An 18626-nucleotide genomic window follows, 5' to 3' on the forward strand; every position below is an offset into this window, starting at 1 on the left:
CTGTGATCGCCCACAGGAAAATGGATCTCAGGGTTGTACAGTATGGATACTGTGATCGCCCACAGGAAACAGGATCTCAGGGTTGTACAGTATGGATACTGTGATCGCCCACAGGGAAATGGATCTCAGGGTGGGACAGTATGGATACTGTGATCGCCCACAGGAAAATGGATCTCAGGGTGGGACAGTATGGATACCATGATCGCCCACAGGAAAATGGATCTCAGGGTTGTACAGTATGGATACTGTGATCGCCCACAGGAAACAGGATCTCAGGGTTGTACAGTATGGATACTGTGATCGCCCACAGGGAAATGGATCTCAGGGTGGGACAGTATGGATACTGTGATCGCCCACAGGAAAATGGATCTCAGGGTGGGACAGTATGGATACTGTGATCGCCCACAGGAAACTGGATCTCAGGGTGGGACAGTATGGATACCGTGATTGCCCACAGGAAACTGGATCTCAGGGTGGGACAGTATGGATACTGTGATCGCCCACAGGAAAATGGATCTCAGGGTGGGACAGTATGGATACTGTGATCGCCCACAGGAAAATGGATCTCAGGGTGGGACAGTATGGATACTGTGATCGCCCACAGGAAAATGGATCTCAGGGTTGTACAGTATGGATACTGTGATCGCCCACAGGAAAATGGATCTCAGGGTTGTACAGTATGGATACTGTGATCGCCCACAGGAAAATGGATCTCAGGGTTGTACAGTATGGATACTGTGATCGCCCACAGGAAAATGGATCTCAGGGTTGTACAGTATGGATACTGTGATCGCCCACAGGAAAATGGATCTCAGGGTGGTACAGTATGGATACTGTGATCGCCCACAGGAAAATGGATCTCAGGGTGGGACAGTATGGATACTGTGATCGCCCACAGGAAAATGGATCTCAGGGTGGGACAGTATGGATACCGTGATTGCCCACAGGAAAATGGATCTCAGGGTTGTACAGTATGGATACCATGATCGCCCACAGGGAAATGGATCTCAGGGTTGTACAGTATGGATACCGTGATCGCCCACAGGGAAATGGATCTCAGGGTTGTACAGTATGGATACCGTGATCACCCACAGGAAACTGGATCTCAGGGTGGTACAGTATGGATACCGTGATCACCCACAGGAAAATGGATCTCAGGGTGGGACAGTATGGATACTGTGATCGCCCACAGGAAACTGGATCTCAGGGTGGTACAGTATGGATACCGTGATCACCCACAGGAAAATGGATCTCAGGGTGGTACAGTATGGATACCGTGATCACCCACAGGAAAATGGATCTCAGGGTTGTACAGTATATGGTGTTCTTTGATAATAAATTTACTTTGAACGTTTAACTTTTTTCAGCACAGGAGCAAGGATGACTGCTACAGTATTCCTGGTTACGACCACACCGGCACGGTATTCCCGGAGAATTGATAAACCTGCCACTGACAGTGTGCAGCAAAGGTAGGGCCGAGTGTGAGGACAGTTCAAATTGACAAGGTTTGTAATCGCTGGCTGTCAGTGGAAAGGACACTGACAGCTTTGGCCCACTGGATGCTGGAAATGTTTTCCCTGGCTGGGGAAGGGCTTTGGCAGGGGGAGCAGTTGCATTCTCAGGATTTGGGATAGTTCATTTCGGGATGAGATGAGGAAATGGATACATCGTCTCTCAGAGAGTGATGGGCACGGAATTCTCAACCACGCAGGGCTGGGGAGGCTCAGTTGCTCAACATTTTAAAAGAGGACAGAAACTAATTTCTCGACACAAACTGCACTGAGGGGGCATGATAAGCGGGGCAAAGTGATACTGAGACAGAAGCTCAGGCTGGGGGAAGTGTGGGGAATAAAATAAACGGGATTAGTATTGGAGGATAGCATGGACTCAGTGGGCTGAAGGGCTCATTTCTGACCCTCTGTAATTGTAGCCAGTGGTGCAGGAGGCTGACGGGGCTGAGTGGCTGGATGGTTTTCTGACCCAGGCATGGTGGTGTAGTGTCCCTCTCCACAAGATAAATGTCATTTCAGCCCACAACCCTCAAGGCTCTTCTCAACACCTTCTAGGTTTTGGGATCAGAATACTCACCACATTTCCACATAAAGCTCAGTAAGATGGATATCTTTGACTTCCCTGCAAATGAAAGAATGTGTTTATCAATGAAGTCAGTGAGCAAGTATTTTGTCCGTCCACGGAGAGTACCACAGATCTCCAGGACAGACCTGTTCACTACCGTCAACACCAACTGTCCACCTTTCGCAAAAATATCCACAGTTTACATTGTAATAAAGTAGAGCCCAGGAAAAAAAAGTTGAATTTCCCCATGGGGATGAATAAAGTATCTATCTATCTATCTATTCTTCTCTCCTTGTCAGCGCCCGCTCATGGTCTCTCAGCTCTTTGATTCAGGATAGCAGCTGCAATTGAAGCTCTACAGAGAACCAGCACTCAATCAAGTGGTTCACTCATTAGGCTTGGCCCACCTTCAGATGCAAGTTTATAGCGAGCCTGCTGGTCTTAGAGAGAGGAGTGGCTGAGAATCCATTGAAAATAAGCTGCTGTAATCTCCTCTGCCCCTCCTTCATCAGAAAGTCAGCCTTGGTTCCAGTTTCCCATCACTGTACAATGACACACTGTGGGGAACAAAAGGAGGACAGACTCATCCTCCACAGGGAAAATATGCACTAGTAAATGCCCAGGAACACAGAACTTAGTCCATGGAGACACGAGAGGCTGCAGATGCTGGAACCTGAAGCAACAAACAATGTGCTGGAGGAGTGTCACAAACACTAGAAAACCTGCAGATGCTGGAAATGCAAAGCAACACACACATCAACGATAAAGAGTCTTGGCCTGAAACACCGACTGTTGCTCTTTTCCTTGGATGTGCTGGAGGAGCTCAGTGCATTGAGCAGTATGACATCAGGTCGGTTGTTGAACTCAGATTATGGTGCCTGAAGCGAGTGACAAAAATGGCACTAAAATATTCAAAGAGGAATTATAAAGACCAATACAAAGCAGAGATACAGAAGAGAGAGAAAACACGACTTGTGATTTTCCAGCTTCAGCGCCAGGACAAACCACGAAAACAGACTGGCACCATTGACACTCACAGGAGAAAGGTTTCATTCCAGGTGGGGTTCAGGGTCTGCCTCTTGACCTCTGTTCTCTGAATTTGATGCTGTGGGATCACCTCCTTCATCACAGCTTTCTGGCGTCTCCTGGGCAGGGGACTCTCGATTTTTTGGGTAGCTTCTTCAAGGGTTTCTTCGGACACCCTCAGCCCCAGCAAACAGTAAGGGTCACTGAAACCTGGAGGAAAGAACATCTGAATTTAATATGAAACAAATGGGACAGAGCATCTCTGGTCTCTGCCCAAATCTGTCACACCAGTGTACACACCCCTCTCAGGTGGCTGGCTAGGAGCTGAACAGAAAGGTTATAAACCACATCCAGTTTTAACCTGGATGAAACCTGCCCTACCCGGTAATGAGGTTGAAAATTCTCCCCTTTCCCTGAGGTCATTATGACATTACCGTTGTCACCGTCTCCTATCTCAGTTTCCATGCAATTAATGCTTTTACGGAAACCATGCCCAGCCTTACTTACCCTGCACATCAGTCCTGGAATATGTTCATGACAGGAGGAAAAGAGATGTGAAACTAATGCAATTGATCACAGAAACCAGCCTCCCCTCCATGGACTCAGCTCCCAAGACCTCTCACTACACAGCTGTTATAAGAATCCCTTGTATGACAGGATGGACTCCTGACATCTCAACCTACCTCATCATGATCTTTGCTCTGCACTTTCCCTGTAACTTTAAAAGTAATTCTGCATTCTATTGCCGGTTTTCTACTACCTCAATGCCAATGCTCTGTATTGATGGCATGTCAGAGAGGTGAGAGTGGATATCGACCACTGGAGTTGTGGTAATGGGATACAAAGGATGGTAAACAAACTTAAGTATTTTTCATTAGACTTCACAGTGTAAGACACCAGCAGTATGTCAGAAATTCGAGAGTATCAGGGGCATGAGTGAGTGCAGTTGCTATTATGAAGAAGCTGCTTAGGAAGTTGAAAGGTCTGAAGGTAGATGAGTAAATGGATTACACCCCAGGGTTCTGAAGGAGGTATCTGAAGAGATTGTGGAAGCACAGTAATAATCTTTCAAGAATCACGAGATTTTGGAATTGTTTGGTCGGGACTGGAAAATTGTAAATGTCACTCCACTCTTTAAGAAGAGAGAGAGGCAGAGGAAAAGACATTATACACTAGTTCACCTGAAGTCAATTGTTGGAAAGATGTTGGAGTCCATTATTAAGGATGAGGTTTCAGGGTACTTGCAGGCACATGATAAAATAGACCAACATCAGCCTGGTTTCCTTAATGGGAAATCTTGCTAACAAATCTGTTGGAATTCTTTGAGGAACTAGCAGGCAGGCAGGATAGACAAAGGAGAATCAGTAGATATTGTTAACTTGGATTTTCTGAAGGCCTTTGACAGGGTATCACACATAAAGCTGCTTAACAAGATAAGAGCCCATGGTATTACAGGAAAGATAGAAGATTTTCTGACTAGCAGGAAGCAAAGAGTGGGAATAAAGGAGGCTTTTTCTGATTGGCCGCCAGTGACTAGTGGTATTCTGCAGGGGTTGGTATTGGGACCAGATCTTTTCACATTATATGCCAATGACTTAGATGACAGAATTGATGGCTTTGTGGCCCCGTTTTCAGACGGTACAAACATAGGTGGAGTGGCAAATAGCATTGATAAAACAGGGAGTCTGTAGAAGGACTTAGACAGATTGGCGAAATGAGCAAAGAAGTGGCAGATGGAGTATGGTGTAGGAAAGTGTATGGTCATGCACTTCGGTAGGAATTTTCTAAATGGGAGAACATTCAAAAATCAGAAGTGCAAAAGGACTTGGGAATTCATGAGCAGGATTTCCTGAAGGTTTTCAAAAAAGCTGGATGAACTCAGCAGGTTGGGCAGCATCCGTTGAAAGAAGCAGTCAATGTTTCGGGGCGAGTTCGGGTTGTACGTCTTGATTTGACCACAGCGTCTGCAGTGAACTTTGTGTTTCCTGAAGGTTAACTTGCAGATTGAATCGGTAATTAGGAAGGCAAACGCAATGTCAGCATTCATTTCAAGTGGCTAGAATATAAGAGCAAGAATGTAAAGCCAAGGCTTTATAAGCATAGGTCAGGCTACACTTGAAGTATTGTGCATGAAAATTTGTGCTGGGTTTGGAGATGGTCCAGAGGATGTTCACGAGAATGTCCAGGAATTAAATGGTTAACACATCTGGAGCATCTGATGGCTCTGGGTCGGTACTTGCTGGAGGTTAGAAGAATGAAGGAGATCTCATTGAAATCTATTGAATATTGAAAGACCTAAATAGAGTGGATGTGGGGAGGAATTTCTTTAGCCAGGGGATAGTGAATCTGTGGAATTCATTGCCACTGACATCTGTGGAGGCAAATTCAATAGGTATATTAAAAGAGGAGGTTGATAGGTTCTTGATTAGTCAGGGTGTCAAAGGTTACAGGGAGGAGAATGGGGTCGAGAGGGATAATAAATCAGATGCGATGGCATGGCAGAGCAGACTCGATGGGCCGAACAACCTATACCTGCTCCTGAGGCTGACGCCTTGTGTGAGTAAGGACAGGGAGCCCTTTGGTGTGCTGGGTGAAAGGCTCCAGCCATTACAGGGGATATTATGAGATGCAGCTTGCACTTTGTCAGGCCAAGGACTCAAATGCCCAGTGAAAATGAGGAGGGAGCAGGGATAGGTCATAGATCCACACAGACATTGAGCAAGGAACAGAAGCTGCTGTTGCTGATGACATTATCACTGAAAAACCGCTCAGCAGAGTCATTCCAGGATACAGCAGTCTACTTGAATGACTATCGCCTGGCGTTGATTTGACCCCAGGGAATTCATTGTTGGCGCACAGTCACTGGCCGTTTTTTTTCAGATCTGTGATCAGGCAAAGGGGAAGGATGTGTCCTGCTCCTCTACTGGCCGATTGTCAGTTTCCTGTGTATCCTGCTCCTCTATTGGCCAATTGTCAGTTTCCTGTGTATCCTGCTCCTCTATTGGCCGATTGTGAGTTTCCTGTACATTCTGCTCCAACTAAGCAGGGTCATACAGATACAACACACCAATAAATGGTACCAAATTAATTTTTTTAATTTAATTAAGAACTGACTACAACATTCCATTTAACCAGAAATGCTTATGTTTATTTCTATGTATGTTTTTAAGGGTAGCTGTAAAATTGGCTCACTCACGGGTGTTCTTTGCCAGATCTGACTGCTAGCCAGAATGCCTTCCCACCATCAGGCAATCCCACTAGCCCCTCGCCCACACCATCACCTCTCTCCCCACCCCAGAAACATCCAGCAAGGCTCCAATGACAGTCAGACCTGCCCGCTGCCCCTGAAATATCCAGAGAGCTTCTGACAGGAGGTGTGGCTGTCAAATGCCATGCAATAAGAAAACAAAATGAACCCCAATTATTCTGTGTTTCCTGCACCTTCAATGAGCTTCACATCCTTTTTGTGGTGAGGTGACCACAATTGGACCCTATGTTCTGGTAACAACTTCTAATCTTAGTTCACCACACTTACTGTGCGCTGTTTGTAAACCCCAGCATACTGGCTGCTCTTATGAATCACTTTCTCATCTTGTCCTTCCTTCGTCCACGATTGAAGGACACAGGGCAAGTCTCTCAAATATCCATTCCTGGATCTCCTTTGGAATGGGAAGTTCCAGCACACAGATACAATCATAAGGAAAGCAGACCAGTATGTTTAGTTTCTTGATATCGGCTTGTCGCTGACACTAACAGGAACAAACACCTTCTGATCTATTGGTGAAAGAATGCTTTCAATGGTAGGCTCATTATCTGCCTATATTTGGACCCCTGGTTGCCCCTGGTATGCTGGCTGGTTGCACCATGGACTGGTACAGCAATTTGAACGGGCAGGAATGTTAGAAGATGCAGAGAGCAGCAGGCTCAGCCCTATACAGATACACTGCTCCCCAGTATTGGTAATATTTACACAGTGGCGTCTCTAAGGTATGGCACGTGCCCTGGGCGCCACCGAGCAGTTTCTATTAAAGTCAGGCAAGCCAACCTCAGATCGTGAAAACAGAATTTTCTTCAGATGTATGATCTGTCTTTGATTGTCATGGACGAGAAGCACTAGGATGGCCTTAGTTCAGAGCATTGTGTAAGAAGACCATGAAACGTTTCTTCACGAAGAAGAAGGAAAGTGGAGCTGAAGGACGGAAGAGAGGAAAGTTGGAGGCAGAGGAAGCCAAGAAATCGAGCAAGTTCTTCATGCCCTTCTTTGAAAAGTCCGGAACAAGTTGTTCGACACATTCCATGGAGTCGCCTGCACCTGCTACAGGTTTGTCAGAATCCGAAAGTAGATCACGTACCAACGCCTCACAAGCCGAGGAGTGCACCCACTGATGCACCATCAATAACTCTACCAGGGTCTGTGGGAGGAGCCACAGGAGCAGTCAGCAGGGGGGCGTGTCCAGACAGGTATCTGTAGTTCACCACAAACTCTACCAGGGTCTGTGGGAGGAGCCACAGGAGCAGTCCAGACAGGTATATGTAGTTCACCATCAATAACTCTACCAGGGTCTGTGGGAGGAGCCACAGGAGCAGTCCAGACAGGTATCTGTAGTTCACCATCAATAACTCTACCAGGGTCTGTGGGAGGAGCCACAGGAGCAGTCAGCAGGGGGGCGTGACCAGACAGGTATCTGTAGTTCACCACAAACTCTACCAGGGTCTGTGGGAGGAGCCACAGGAGCAGTCCAGACAGGTATATGTAGTTCACCATCAATAACTCTACCAGGGTCCGTGGGAGGAGCCACAGGAGCAGTCAGCAGGGGAGCGTGTCCAGACAGGTATCTGTAGTTCACCACAAACTCTACCAGGGTCTGTGGGAGGAGCCACAGGAGCAGTCAGCGGGGAGCGTGTCCAGACAGGTATCTGTAGTTCACCACAAACTCTACCAGGGTCTGTGGGAGGAGCCACAGGAGCAGTCCAGACAGGTATCTGTAGTTCACCACAAACTCTACCAGGGTCTGTGGGAGGAGCCACAGGAGCAGTCAGCAGGGGAGCGTGTCCAGACAGGTATATGTAGTTCACCATCAATAACTCTACCAGGGTCTGTGGGAGGAGCCACAGGAGCAGTCAGCAGAGGGGCGTGTCCAGACAGGTATATGTAGTTCACCACAAACTCTACCAGGGTCTGTGGGAGGAGCCACAGGAGCAGTCAGCAGGGGGGCGTGTCCAGACAGGTATCTGTAGTTCACCACAAACTCTACCAGGGTCTGTGGGAGGAGCCACAGGAGCAGTCAGCAGGGGAACGTGTCCAGACAGGTATCTGTAGTTCACCACAAACTCTACCAGGGTCTGTGGGAGGAGCCACAGGAGCATTCCAGACAGGTATATGTAGTTCACCATCAATAACTCTACCAGGGTCTGTGGGAGGAGCCACAGGAGCAGTCAGCAGGGGAGCGTGTCCAGACAGGTATATGTAGTTCACCATCAATAACTCTACCAGGGTCAGTGGGAGGAGCCACAGGAGCAGTCAGCAGGGGGGTGTCCAGACAGGTATATGTAGTTCACCATCAATAACTCTACCAGGGTCTGTGGGAGGAGCCACAGGAGCAGTCAGCAGGGGAGCGTGTCCAGACAGGTATCTGTAGTTCACCACAAACTCTACCAGGGTCTGTGGGAGGAGCCACAGGAGCAGTCAGCAGGGGAGCGTGTCCAGACAGGTATCTGTAGTTCACCACAAACTCTACCAGGGTCTGTGGGAGGAGCCACAGGAGCAGTCAGCAGGGGAGCGTGTCCAGACAGGTATATGTAGTTCACCACAAACTCTACCAGGGTCAGTGGGAGGAGCCACAGGAGCAGTCAGCAGGGGAGCGTGTCCAGACAGGTATATGTAGTTCACCATCAATAACTCTACCAGGGTCTGTGGGAGGGGCCACAGGAGCAGTCAGCAGGGGGGCGTGTTCAGACAGGTATCTGTAGTTCACCATCAATAACTCTACCAGGGTCTGTGGGAGGAGCCACAGGAGCAGTCAGCAGAGGGGCGTGTCCAGACAGGTATCTGTAGTTCACCATCAATAACTCTACCAGGGTCTGTGGGAGGAGCCACAGGAGCAGTCCAGACAGGTATATGTAGTTCACCATCAATAACTCTACTAGGGTCTGTGGGAGGAGCCACAGGAGCAGTCAGCAGGGGAGCGTGTCCAGACAGGTATCTGTAGTTCACCATCAATAACTCTACCAGGGTCTGTGGGAGGAGCCACAGGAGCAGTCAGCGGGGAGCGTGTCCAGACAGGTATCTGTAGTTCACCATCAATAACTCTACCAGGGTCTGTGGGAGGAGCCACAGGAGCAGTCAGCAGGGGAGCGTGTCCAGACAGGTATCTGTAGTTCACCATCAATAACTCTACCAGGGTCTGTGGGAGGAGCCACAGGAGCAGTCAGCGGGGAGCGTGTCCAGACAGGTATCTGTAGTTCACCACAAACTCTACCAGGGTCTGTGGGAGGAGCCACAGGAGCAGTCAGCAGGGGGGGGCGTGTCCAGACAGGTATCTGTAGTTCACCATCAATAACTCTACCAGGGTCAGTGGGAGGAGCCACAGGAGCAGTCAGCAGGGGAGCGTGTCCAGACAGGTATCTGTAGTTCACCACAAACTCTACCAGGGTCAGTGGGAGGAGCCACAGGAGCAGTCCAGACAGGTATATGTAGTTCACCATCAATAACTCTACCAGGGTCTGTGGGAGGAGCCACAGGAGCAGTCCAGACAGGTATATGTAGTTCACCATCAATAACTCTACCAGGGTCAGTGGGAGGAGCCACAGGAGCAGTCAGCAGGGGCGTGTCCAGACAGGTATATGTAGTTCACCATCAATAACTCTACCAGGGTCAGTGGGAGGAGCCACAGGAGCAGTCAGCAGGGGCGTGTCCAGACAGGTATATGTAGTTCACCACACCCACCAAGCTGAGTGAGTGATGCACAAACACTGCCAGGTTGTTTGTCTCATATTCTTTGATGAGCACCGCTTCTGTGTCCAGCCATCACAGCAGCATTGTCATAGCACTGTGACCGACAATCTTGTAGCTCCATTTCGTCCTTCTCTAGCTGTTTCAAGATGTCTTCAACCAAGCTCTCAGCATCCTTCTGGCTTATCTGGATAAAACCAAGGAAGAATAACTTCCACATACCTCACTACTTCTGACATCTGCTCACGGTCTGCCTGATCAGGAGTCCAGTCGAACATGAGAACATAGTACTTGGCTTTACGAATGCTTCTCAGCGAACTCTGGCGAACAGTGGATGCCATCATGTGGATGAATTCGTTCTGGACACCCAGTGAAAGATAAGACGTAGATCCACAATGACTTTCCCAATGAGTGAGGTGTTCTTTTATGACAGGGTCAAGGATAGCTATTAGCTTCAGTAAGCCAAGGAAATTCACATTGGAATCATCATCTAGCTGAAGTGTCCTCGCAAAGCCTGGTTCTAAGTCGCAAGGAATTTTATGCAGTGAAGGATTCTCGTCAAGATATCACACCACATCTGCTTTTCCTTCTCAATCTGTGACTGAAATACCATGTCAATAACTCCTCTGTTTCCAGCTAAATTTCTTTCCACTGTGTGAAGCATTCCCGATGACTCTGGCATTTTCATGAACACTAATCCTTTCAGGGGCTTTCCACTGGTTGAGTCCACTTTCCTGCTCCAATGAGGATTGATGGTCTGATCGGGAATAGAGCAGACAACAGATACAAAATGCAAACATTTTAAGAAGGGGAATAGACCAGCCATGAGTGAGTCACTTCCTCACCACGACCATTTCCCAATTTCCTCTTGAACCAAGTTTAGTTCATTGAGTGGTTATTTGTTGGTAGGAAAGGCCCCTCACTGTTCTGGAAATACTTCGAACATAGCTTTATTATTTCTGTTCTCAACGTGTCAGGGAGAATTGCGTTTCCAGTATCCTTGTCGAACTTCAGAAGTCCAATGTCATGCTGTTCAATCACTTCTGGTATGACAGTTCGAGGCTCTTTGACACCATCCAGTTCACTAGGTTCAGTGTTGTCAGGTTCAATCTCATCTTGTAAAATCTTGTCAATAAACTCAACATCACCACCACCACCATCGTCTTCCCATCCACATTCTCTGTGGCAGTCTCACTCTTAATCTCGTCATACTCAGATTTATCTGAATTGACTTCCTCCTCGGCTTGTGACACATTTGTACTTGATCCACCTTCGGATTCTAACAAACTTGTATCACGTGCAGGCAACTCCATGGAACGCGTCGGCTACTTGTTCCGGACTTTTCAAAGAAGGGCATGGAGAACTTGCTTGACTTCTTGGCTTCCTCCACCTCAAACTTTCATCTCTTCCTTCCTTCAGCTCCACTTTCCTTCTTCTTCGTGAAGAAACGTTTCATGGTCTTCTTACACAATGCTCTGAACTAAGGCCATCCTAGTGCTTCTCACCCACGACAATCAAAGACATCTGAAGAAAATTATTTTTTCACTATCCGAGGATGGCTTGTCTGACTTTAATAGAAACTGCTCAGTGGCACCCCCTTCAAGTGGCACCCAGGGCACGGGCCATACCTTAGATACACCACTGTCTGGAGGCAGTTCCGAAAGAGGTGGCTGAAGGTATTGTGGCAGCATTAATAATGACTGTCCAAGAATCACTAGATTCAGGAATGGTTCTGGAGGGCTAGAGCACGGGAACACTACAGCACAGTACAGGCCCTTCAGCCCTCATGTTGTGCCGACCCATATATTCCATTTTTAAAAAGTACTAAACCCACACTACCCTGTAACCCTCCATTTTTCTTTCATCCATGTGCCTGTCCAAGAGGCTCTTAAATACCCCTAATGTTTTAGCCTCCACCACCATCCCTGGCAAGTCATTCTAGGCACTCACAACCCTCTGTGCAAAAAACTTACCCCTGATGTCTCCCCTAAACTTCCCTCCCTTAACTTTGTACATATGCCCTCTGGTGTTTGCTATTTGTGCCTTGGAAAACAGGTACTGACTATCCACCCTATCTATGCCTCCAACAATCTTGTAAACCTCTATCAAGTCCCCTCTCATTCTTCTACGCTCCAAAGAAAAAAGTCCCAACTCTGCTAACCTTGCCTCAAAAGACTTGTTTTCCAATCCAGGCAACATCCTGGTAAATCTCCTCTGCACCCTCTCCATAGCTTCCACATCCTTCCTATAATGAGGTGACCAGAACTGAACACAATACTCTAAGTGTGGTCTCACCTGAGATTTGTAGAGTTGCAACATGACCTTTCTATTCTTGAACTTAATCCCCCTAAAAATGAGGCCTAGCATCCCATAGGCCTTTTTAACTATCCTATCAACCTGTGCAGTGACCTTGAGGGATGTATGGATTTGAACCCCAAGGTCCCTTTGTTCATCCACACTCTTAAGTAACTGACCATTAATCCTGTACTCAGTCTTCTGGTTTGTCCTTCCAAAATGCATCACCACACACTTATCCAGATTGAACTCCATCTGCCATTTTTCTGCCCAACTCTGCATTCTGTCTATATCCACTTGTAACCTTTGACAACCTACAGCTCCATCCACAACTCCTCCAATCTTCGTGTCATCCGCAAACTTACTCACCCATACTACATCCAGGTCATTTATAAAAATCACAAATAGCAGGGGTCCCAGGACAGATCCCTGAGACACTCCACTAGTCACCGACCTCCAGGCAGAATACTTTCCTTCCACAACTACCCTCTGCTTTCTTCCTTTAAGCCAATTTTTTATCCAAACAGCCAATGTTCCACTGATCCCATGCCTCATGACTTTCTGGATGAGTCTCTCATGAGAGACCTTGTCAAATGCCTTGCTAAAGTCCATGTAGACCACATCTACCACCCTACCCTCATCAATTTCTTTTGTTACCTCTTCAAAAAACAATTAGGCTCGTGAGGCATGACCTTCCCTTCACAAAGCCATGTTGACTATCCTTGAGTAGACTACTTCTCCAAATGCTCGTAAACACTATCCTTAAGAATCCTTTCCAGTAGTTTGCATACCACCGACGTAAGACTCACTGGTATATAGTTCCCAGTTTTCTCCCCATTACCTTTTTAAACAAGGGAACTACATTTGCCATTCTCCAATCCTCCGTCACCTCCCCTGCGGCCAAGGAGGATTCAAAGATCATGGCTAATGCTCCTGCGATCTCTTCTCTCACTTCCCACATCAACCTGGGATATATCACGTTCGGCCCTGGGGACTTCATCAACCTTGATGTTTTTAAGAAAATCCAACTCTTCTTCCTTAATCTCCACATTGTCCAGCACACAGGCCTGATCTATTTTACCTCACCCTGATCAAGGTCCTTTTCACTTGTGAATACTGAAGCAAAGTATTCATTTAGGACCTCCCCAACCTCCTCTGTCTCCGAACACATGTTGCCTTCTTTATCATTTAGTGGCTCCACCTTCATCCTTGTCATCCTTCTGTTCTTCTCATGTGCTTAGAATACTTCGGGGTTCTCCTTAATCCTACATGCCAAGGCCTTCTCGTGCCCCCTTCGAGCTCTCCTAAGTCCTTTCTTAAACTCCTTCCTGGCTACCTAATATTTCTCATGAGCCCCTCCTGCTTCTTGCTTCCTGCGTCCACTTGAGTTGCCTCACGTGTTTCGTCAGCCATGGTTCCCTTTTCCTACCATTTTTTCCCTGTCTCAGTGGGACAAACCTATCCTGAACCCAGCTCAAGTGGTCCCTAAATTTCTCCCACATTACTTCTGTGCTTTCCCCTTTGAACATCTGTTTCTAATTTACTCTCACTAGTTCCTGCCTCATCCCTTCAAAGTTAGCCATTCCCCAGTTAAGCACTTTACCATTTCGTCTGATTTTATCCCTTTCCATAGCTATGCTGAAGCTAAGGGAGTTGTGGTCACTCTCACCAAAATGCTCCCCCACCAAGAGGTCTGTCACCTGACCAGGTTCATTACCCAGAACTAGATCCAGTATAGCCTCTCCTCTCGTTGGCCGGTCCACATACTGTGTCAGGAATCCTTCTTGAACACACCTGACAAATTCAGCCCCATCTATCTCCCTTGCAGTCAGGAGGTGCCAGTCAATATGAGTATAGTTGAAATCACCCATAACTACTACCCTGCATTTCCTGCACCATTCTAAATGGAAAATTACAAATGTCACTCTGCTCTTTAAGAAGGGAGAGAGGCAGAAGAAATGAAATTATAGGCCAGTTAGTCTGATCTCAACGGTTGGGAAGATGTTGGAGTTGATTATTAAAGATGAGCTCTCAGGGTATCTGGGGACACTGATAAAATAACTTGGAAGCACTGGTGAGGCCTCATGTGGAGTATTGTGAGCAGGTTTATTCAAAGCAGATTCATGAAAGTGACTCCAGTACTGAACAGCTTGTCATATGAAGAGTGTTTGATGGCTCTGGGCCTGTATTCACTAGAATGACCTCATGAAAACCTATTGAATGGTGAAAGGCCTTGATAGAGTGGATGTGGAGAAGATGTCTCCTATGTCAAGTCAAGTCAAGTCACTTTTATTGTCATTTTGACCATAACTGCTGGTACAGTGCATAGTAAAAATGAGACAAAATTTTCAGGACCATGGTGCTGCATGAAACAATACAATACAGATTCTGGAAAGGTGTAATAATAGCAGGGTTGTTGTGGTGGGAGATTTTAATTTCCAAATATTGATTGGCATGTTCTTAGAGCAAGGGGTTTAGATGGGGTGGAGTTTGTTAGGTGTGTTCAGGAAGGTTTCTTGACACTATGTAGATAAGCCTACAAGAGGAGAGGCTGTACTTGATTTGGTATTGGGAAATGAACCTGGTCAAGTGTCAGGTCTCTCAGTGGGAGAGCATTTTGGAGATAGTGATCATAATTCTATCTCCTTTACCATAGCATTGGAGAGGGATAGGAACAGACAAGTTAGGGAAACATTTAATTGGAGTAAGGGGAAATATGAGGCTATCAGGCAGGAACTTGGACATTGAACATTACTAGAGGGCAGTAAGTTGGTGTCAGTCCAGGCGCTGGGTATTGAGGAGTCTGATGGCTTGGGGGAAGAAACTGTATCACAGTTTGGTTGTAAGAGCCCGAATGCTTCAGTGCCTTTTCCCAGACGGCAGGAGGGAGAAGAGATTGTATGAGGGGTGCATGGGGTCCTTCATAATGCTGTTTGCTTTGCGGATGCAGCGTGTAGTGTAAATGTCCGTGATGGCAGGAAGAGAGACCCCGATGATCTTCTCAGCTGACCTCACTATCCGCTGCAGGGTCTTGCGATCCGAGACGGTGCAATTTCCGAACCAGGCAGTGATGCAGCTGCTCAGGATGCTCTCAATACAACCCCTGTAGAATGTGATGAGGATGGGGGGTGGGAGATGGACTTTCCTCAGCCTTCGCAGAAAGTAGAGACGCTGCTGGGCTTTCTTTGCTATGGAGCTGGTTTTGAGGGACCAGGTGAGATTCTCCGCCAGGTGAACACCAAGAAATTTACGATCTCTACCGAGGAGCCGTCGATGTTCAGCAGGAAGTGGTCGCTCCATGTCCTCCTGAAGTCAACAACCATCTCTTATGTTTTGTTCACATTAAGAGACAGGTTGTTGGCTCTGCACCAGTCCATTAGCCGCTGCACCTTCTCTCTGTAAGCTGACTCATCGTTCTTGCTGATGAGACTCACCATGGTCGTGTCATCGGCGAATTTGATGATGTGGTTCGAGCTGTGTGTTGCAGCACAGTCGTGGGTCAGCAGAGTGAACAGCAGTGGACTGAGCACAAAGTCCTGGGAGGCCCCCGTGCTCAGTGTGATGGTGTTGGAGATGCTGCTCCCGATCCGGACTGACTGAGGTCTCCCAGTCAGGAAGTCTAGGATCCAGTTGCAGAGGAAGGTGTTCAGGCCCAGTAGGCTCAGCTTTCCAATCAGTTTCTGAGGGATGATTGTGTTGAATGCTGAACTGAAGTCTATGAACAGCATCCGAACGTATGTGTCTTTTTTGTCCAGGTGGGTTAGGGCCAGGTGGAGGGTGGTGGCAATGGCATCATCTGTTGAGCGGTTGGGACGGTATGCAAACTGCAGGGGGTCCAGTGAGAGGGGCAACAGGGTCTTGATATGCCTCATGACGAGCCTCTCGAAACACTTCATGATGATGGATGCGAGTGCAACGGGACAGTAGTCATTGAGGCAGGACACTGAAGACTTCTTCGGCACGGGGACGATGGTGGTGGCCTTGAAACACGTTGGAATGGTGGCGTTGCTCAGGGAGATGTTGAAGATGTCAGTGAGAACATCTGCTAGCTGTCCTGCACATCCTCTATGGTGGGAGAGTCTAGGTCCAGAGGACACAGCTTCAGAATAGAGGGGCACCCTTTTAGGACGGAGATGAGGAGGAATTTCTTTAGCCATGGGGTGGCGAAACTGTGGAATTCTTTGCCACAGGCAACTGTGGAGGCCAAGTTTTTGTGTACATTTATGGCAGAAGTTGATAATTCTTGTCTGGTCACAGCAGGAAAGGATATGGGGAGAAGGCAGGAGATTGAGGATGAGAGTAAAATTGGATCAGCCATGATGAAATGGTGGAGCAAATGGTCTAATTGTGTTCCTATATCTTATGGTCTTCTCTTCAACTGTTTGGTTCTTGAATCAACCAGCAAAACCCTAATCACTAGTTTACCAGCATGGTGACCACACTGTCCACTTTGCACTTTTCTTTTGTCCTACTTGCTTTATTTTCTAGTAAAATAAGTGTAATTTATGTTTCTCTTGCTGCCCATTTGCTGCAAATCAGATTCTCCCTGCCCATGGTAATGTACTTGTGCAAATCAGATTCTCTCTGTCCCTGGCAATGTACTTGTGCAAATCAGATTCTCCCTGCCCATGGCAATGTACTTGTGCAAATCAGATTCTCCCTGCCCCTGGACATGTACTTGTGCAAATCAGATTCTCCCTGCCCATGGCAATGTACTTGTGCAAATCAGATTCTCCCTGCCCCTGGACATGTACTTGTGCAAATCAGATTCTCCCTGCCCATGGCAATGTACTTGTGCAAATCAGATTCTCCCTGCCCATGGCAAAGTACTTGTGCAAATCAGATTCTCCCTGCCCATGGCAATGTACTTGTGCAAATCAGATTCGCCCTGCCCATGGCAAAGTACTTGTGCAAATCAGATTCTCCCTGCCCATGGCAATGTACTTGTGCAAATCAGATTCTCTCTGTCCCTGGCAATGTACTTGTGCAAATCAGATCCTCCCTGCCCCTGGCAATGTACTTGTGCAAATCAGATCCTCCCTGCCCCTGGCAATGTACTTGTGCAAATCAGATTCTCCCTGCCCCTGGCAATGTACTTGTGCAAATCAGATTCTCCCTGCCCCTGGACATGTACTTGTGCAAATCAGATTCTCCCTGCCCCTGGCAATGTACTTGTGCAAATCAGATTCTCCCTGCCCATGGCAATGTACTTGTGCAAATCAGATCCTCCCTGCCCCTGGCAATGTACTTGTGCAAATCAGATCCTCCCTGCCCATGGCAATGTACTTGTGCAAATCAGATCCTCCCTGCCCCTGGCAATGTACTTGTGCAAATCAGATCCTCCCTGCCCATGGCAATGTACTTGTGCAATGATAATTGCTCACTCTTCCTACTGAAGCACGTCACGTTATAATCCTCTGCACTGACACTCCTTAGTCTTCTAATGTCCTTGACAGCAGAGCATGAACAGCATTCGAACGTACGTGTCTTTTTTTGTCCAGGTGGGTTAGGCTCAGCTCCTGGCTGATCTGGGTGACCTGGTCTATTTGAAACACTCATGGTGCAGAGGACTGGAAGCCAGTCCAAGCTTTGGAACAAAGCACTCACCGGTTGCATCCTTCCCAATAATCCCATTGGCCTCCTTCACTGTCAGCTTCAGAAAGGTGGAGGGCGGCTGTGAGAGAAGCAGAGAGAACAGTGTAAATGCTCTCGATAGCAACACCAGACACACTGCAGTGTAAGAACAGGGGCACCAAAGTCTGAGGGGCTGACTACCTCCGCAAGTCAGAAACTGGTGTCCAAAGGTGTCGTCATGGCCCAGAGCGAGACTGGTCTCCACAGGGGCTGCTCCGAGAGCAACTGGAATGTGACCCATGCAGACTTTGCCCGAAGAGGTCAGGCCAGCTCTGATCAAACTCCAGGGCTGAGGCTTCGCTCCAGCTCCTCTCCTGCTGGGCAGCTCATTGTCTCTCTGCCTCTGTCTGGGATGACAACTTCCTACGTGGAGGGAGCCAGGAAAAGGTGGGATCACAAAGAAACAATGCCAAAGCTCAAAGGCAGTGGAGTGGAGGTGAGAGTGGGATACAGGAGTGAGGGGAAAGGGAAATTCACATACAGAGAGAGGGGAGAGGGAGATTCACATACAGAGAGAGGGGAAAGGGAAATTCACATACAGAGAGAGGGGAGAGGGAGATTCACATACAGAGAGAGGGGAGAGGGAAATTCACATACAGAGAGAGGGGAGAGGGAGATTCACATACAGAGAGAGGGGAGAGGG

The 18626-nt window shown here is 47.7% G+C and overlaps 1 protein-coding gene across 3 annotated transcripts in view; it reads right to left on the reverse strand.

The window, feature by feature from the left end:
* The window catches only part of unc13d (unc-13 homolog D (C. elegans)), a 242203-nt gene that overhangs the window by 103931 nt on the left and 119646 nt on the right, over positions 1-18626 (reverse strand). For all 3 annotated transcript variants that reach the window (XM_073026706.1, XM_073026705.1, XM_073026707.1), the window contains exons 5-7: positions 17957-18023; positions 3114-3312; positions 2089-2133 (exon numbers count right to left, since the gene is read on the reverse strand). In XM_073026706.1, the coding sequence (XP_072882807.1) occupies positions 2089-2133; positions 3114-3312; positions 17957-18023 (311 nt within the window). The remainder of the gene's footprint in view (positions 1-2088; positions 2134-3113; positions 3313-17956; positions 18024-18626) is intronic.

This window comes from Hemitrygon akajei, chromosome 22 (assembly GCF_048418815.1).
Source record: "Hemitrygon akajei chromosome 22, sHemAka1.3, whole genome shotgun sequence".
NCBI lineage: Eukaryota > Metazoa > Chordata > Chondrichthyes > Myliobatiformes > Dasyatidae > Hemitrygon > Hemitrygon akajei.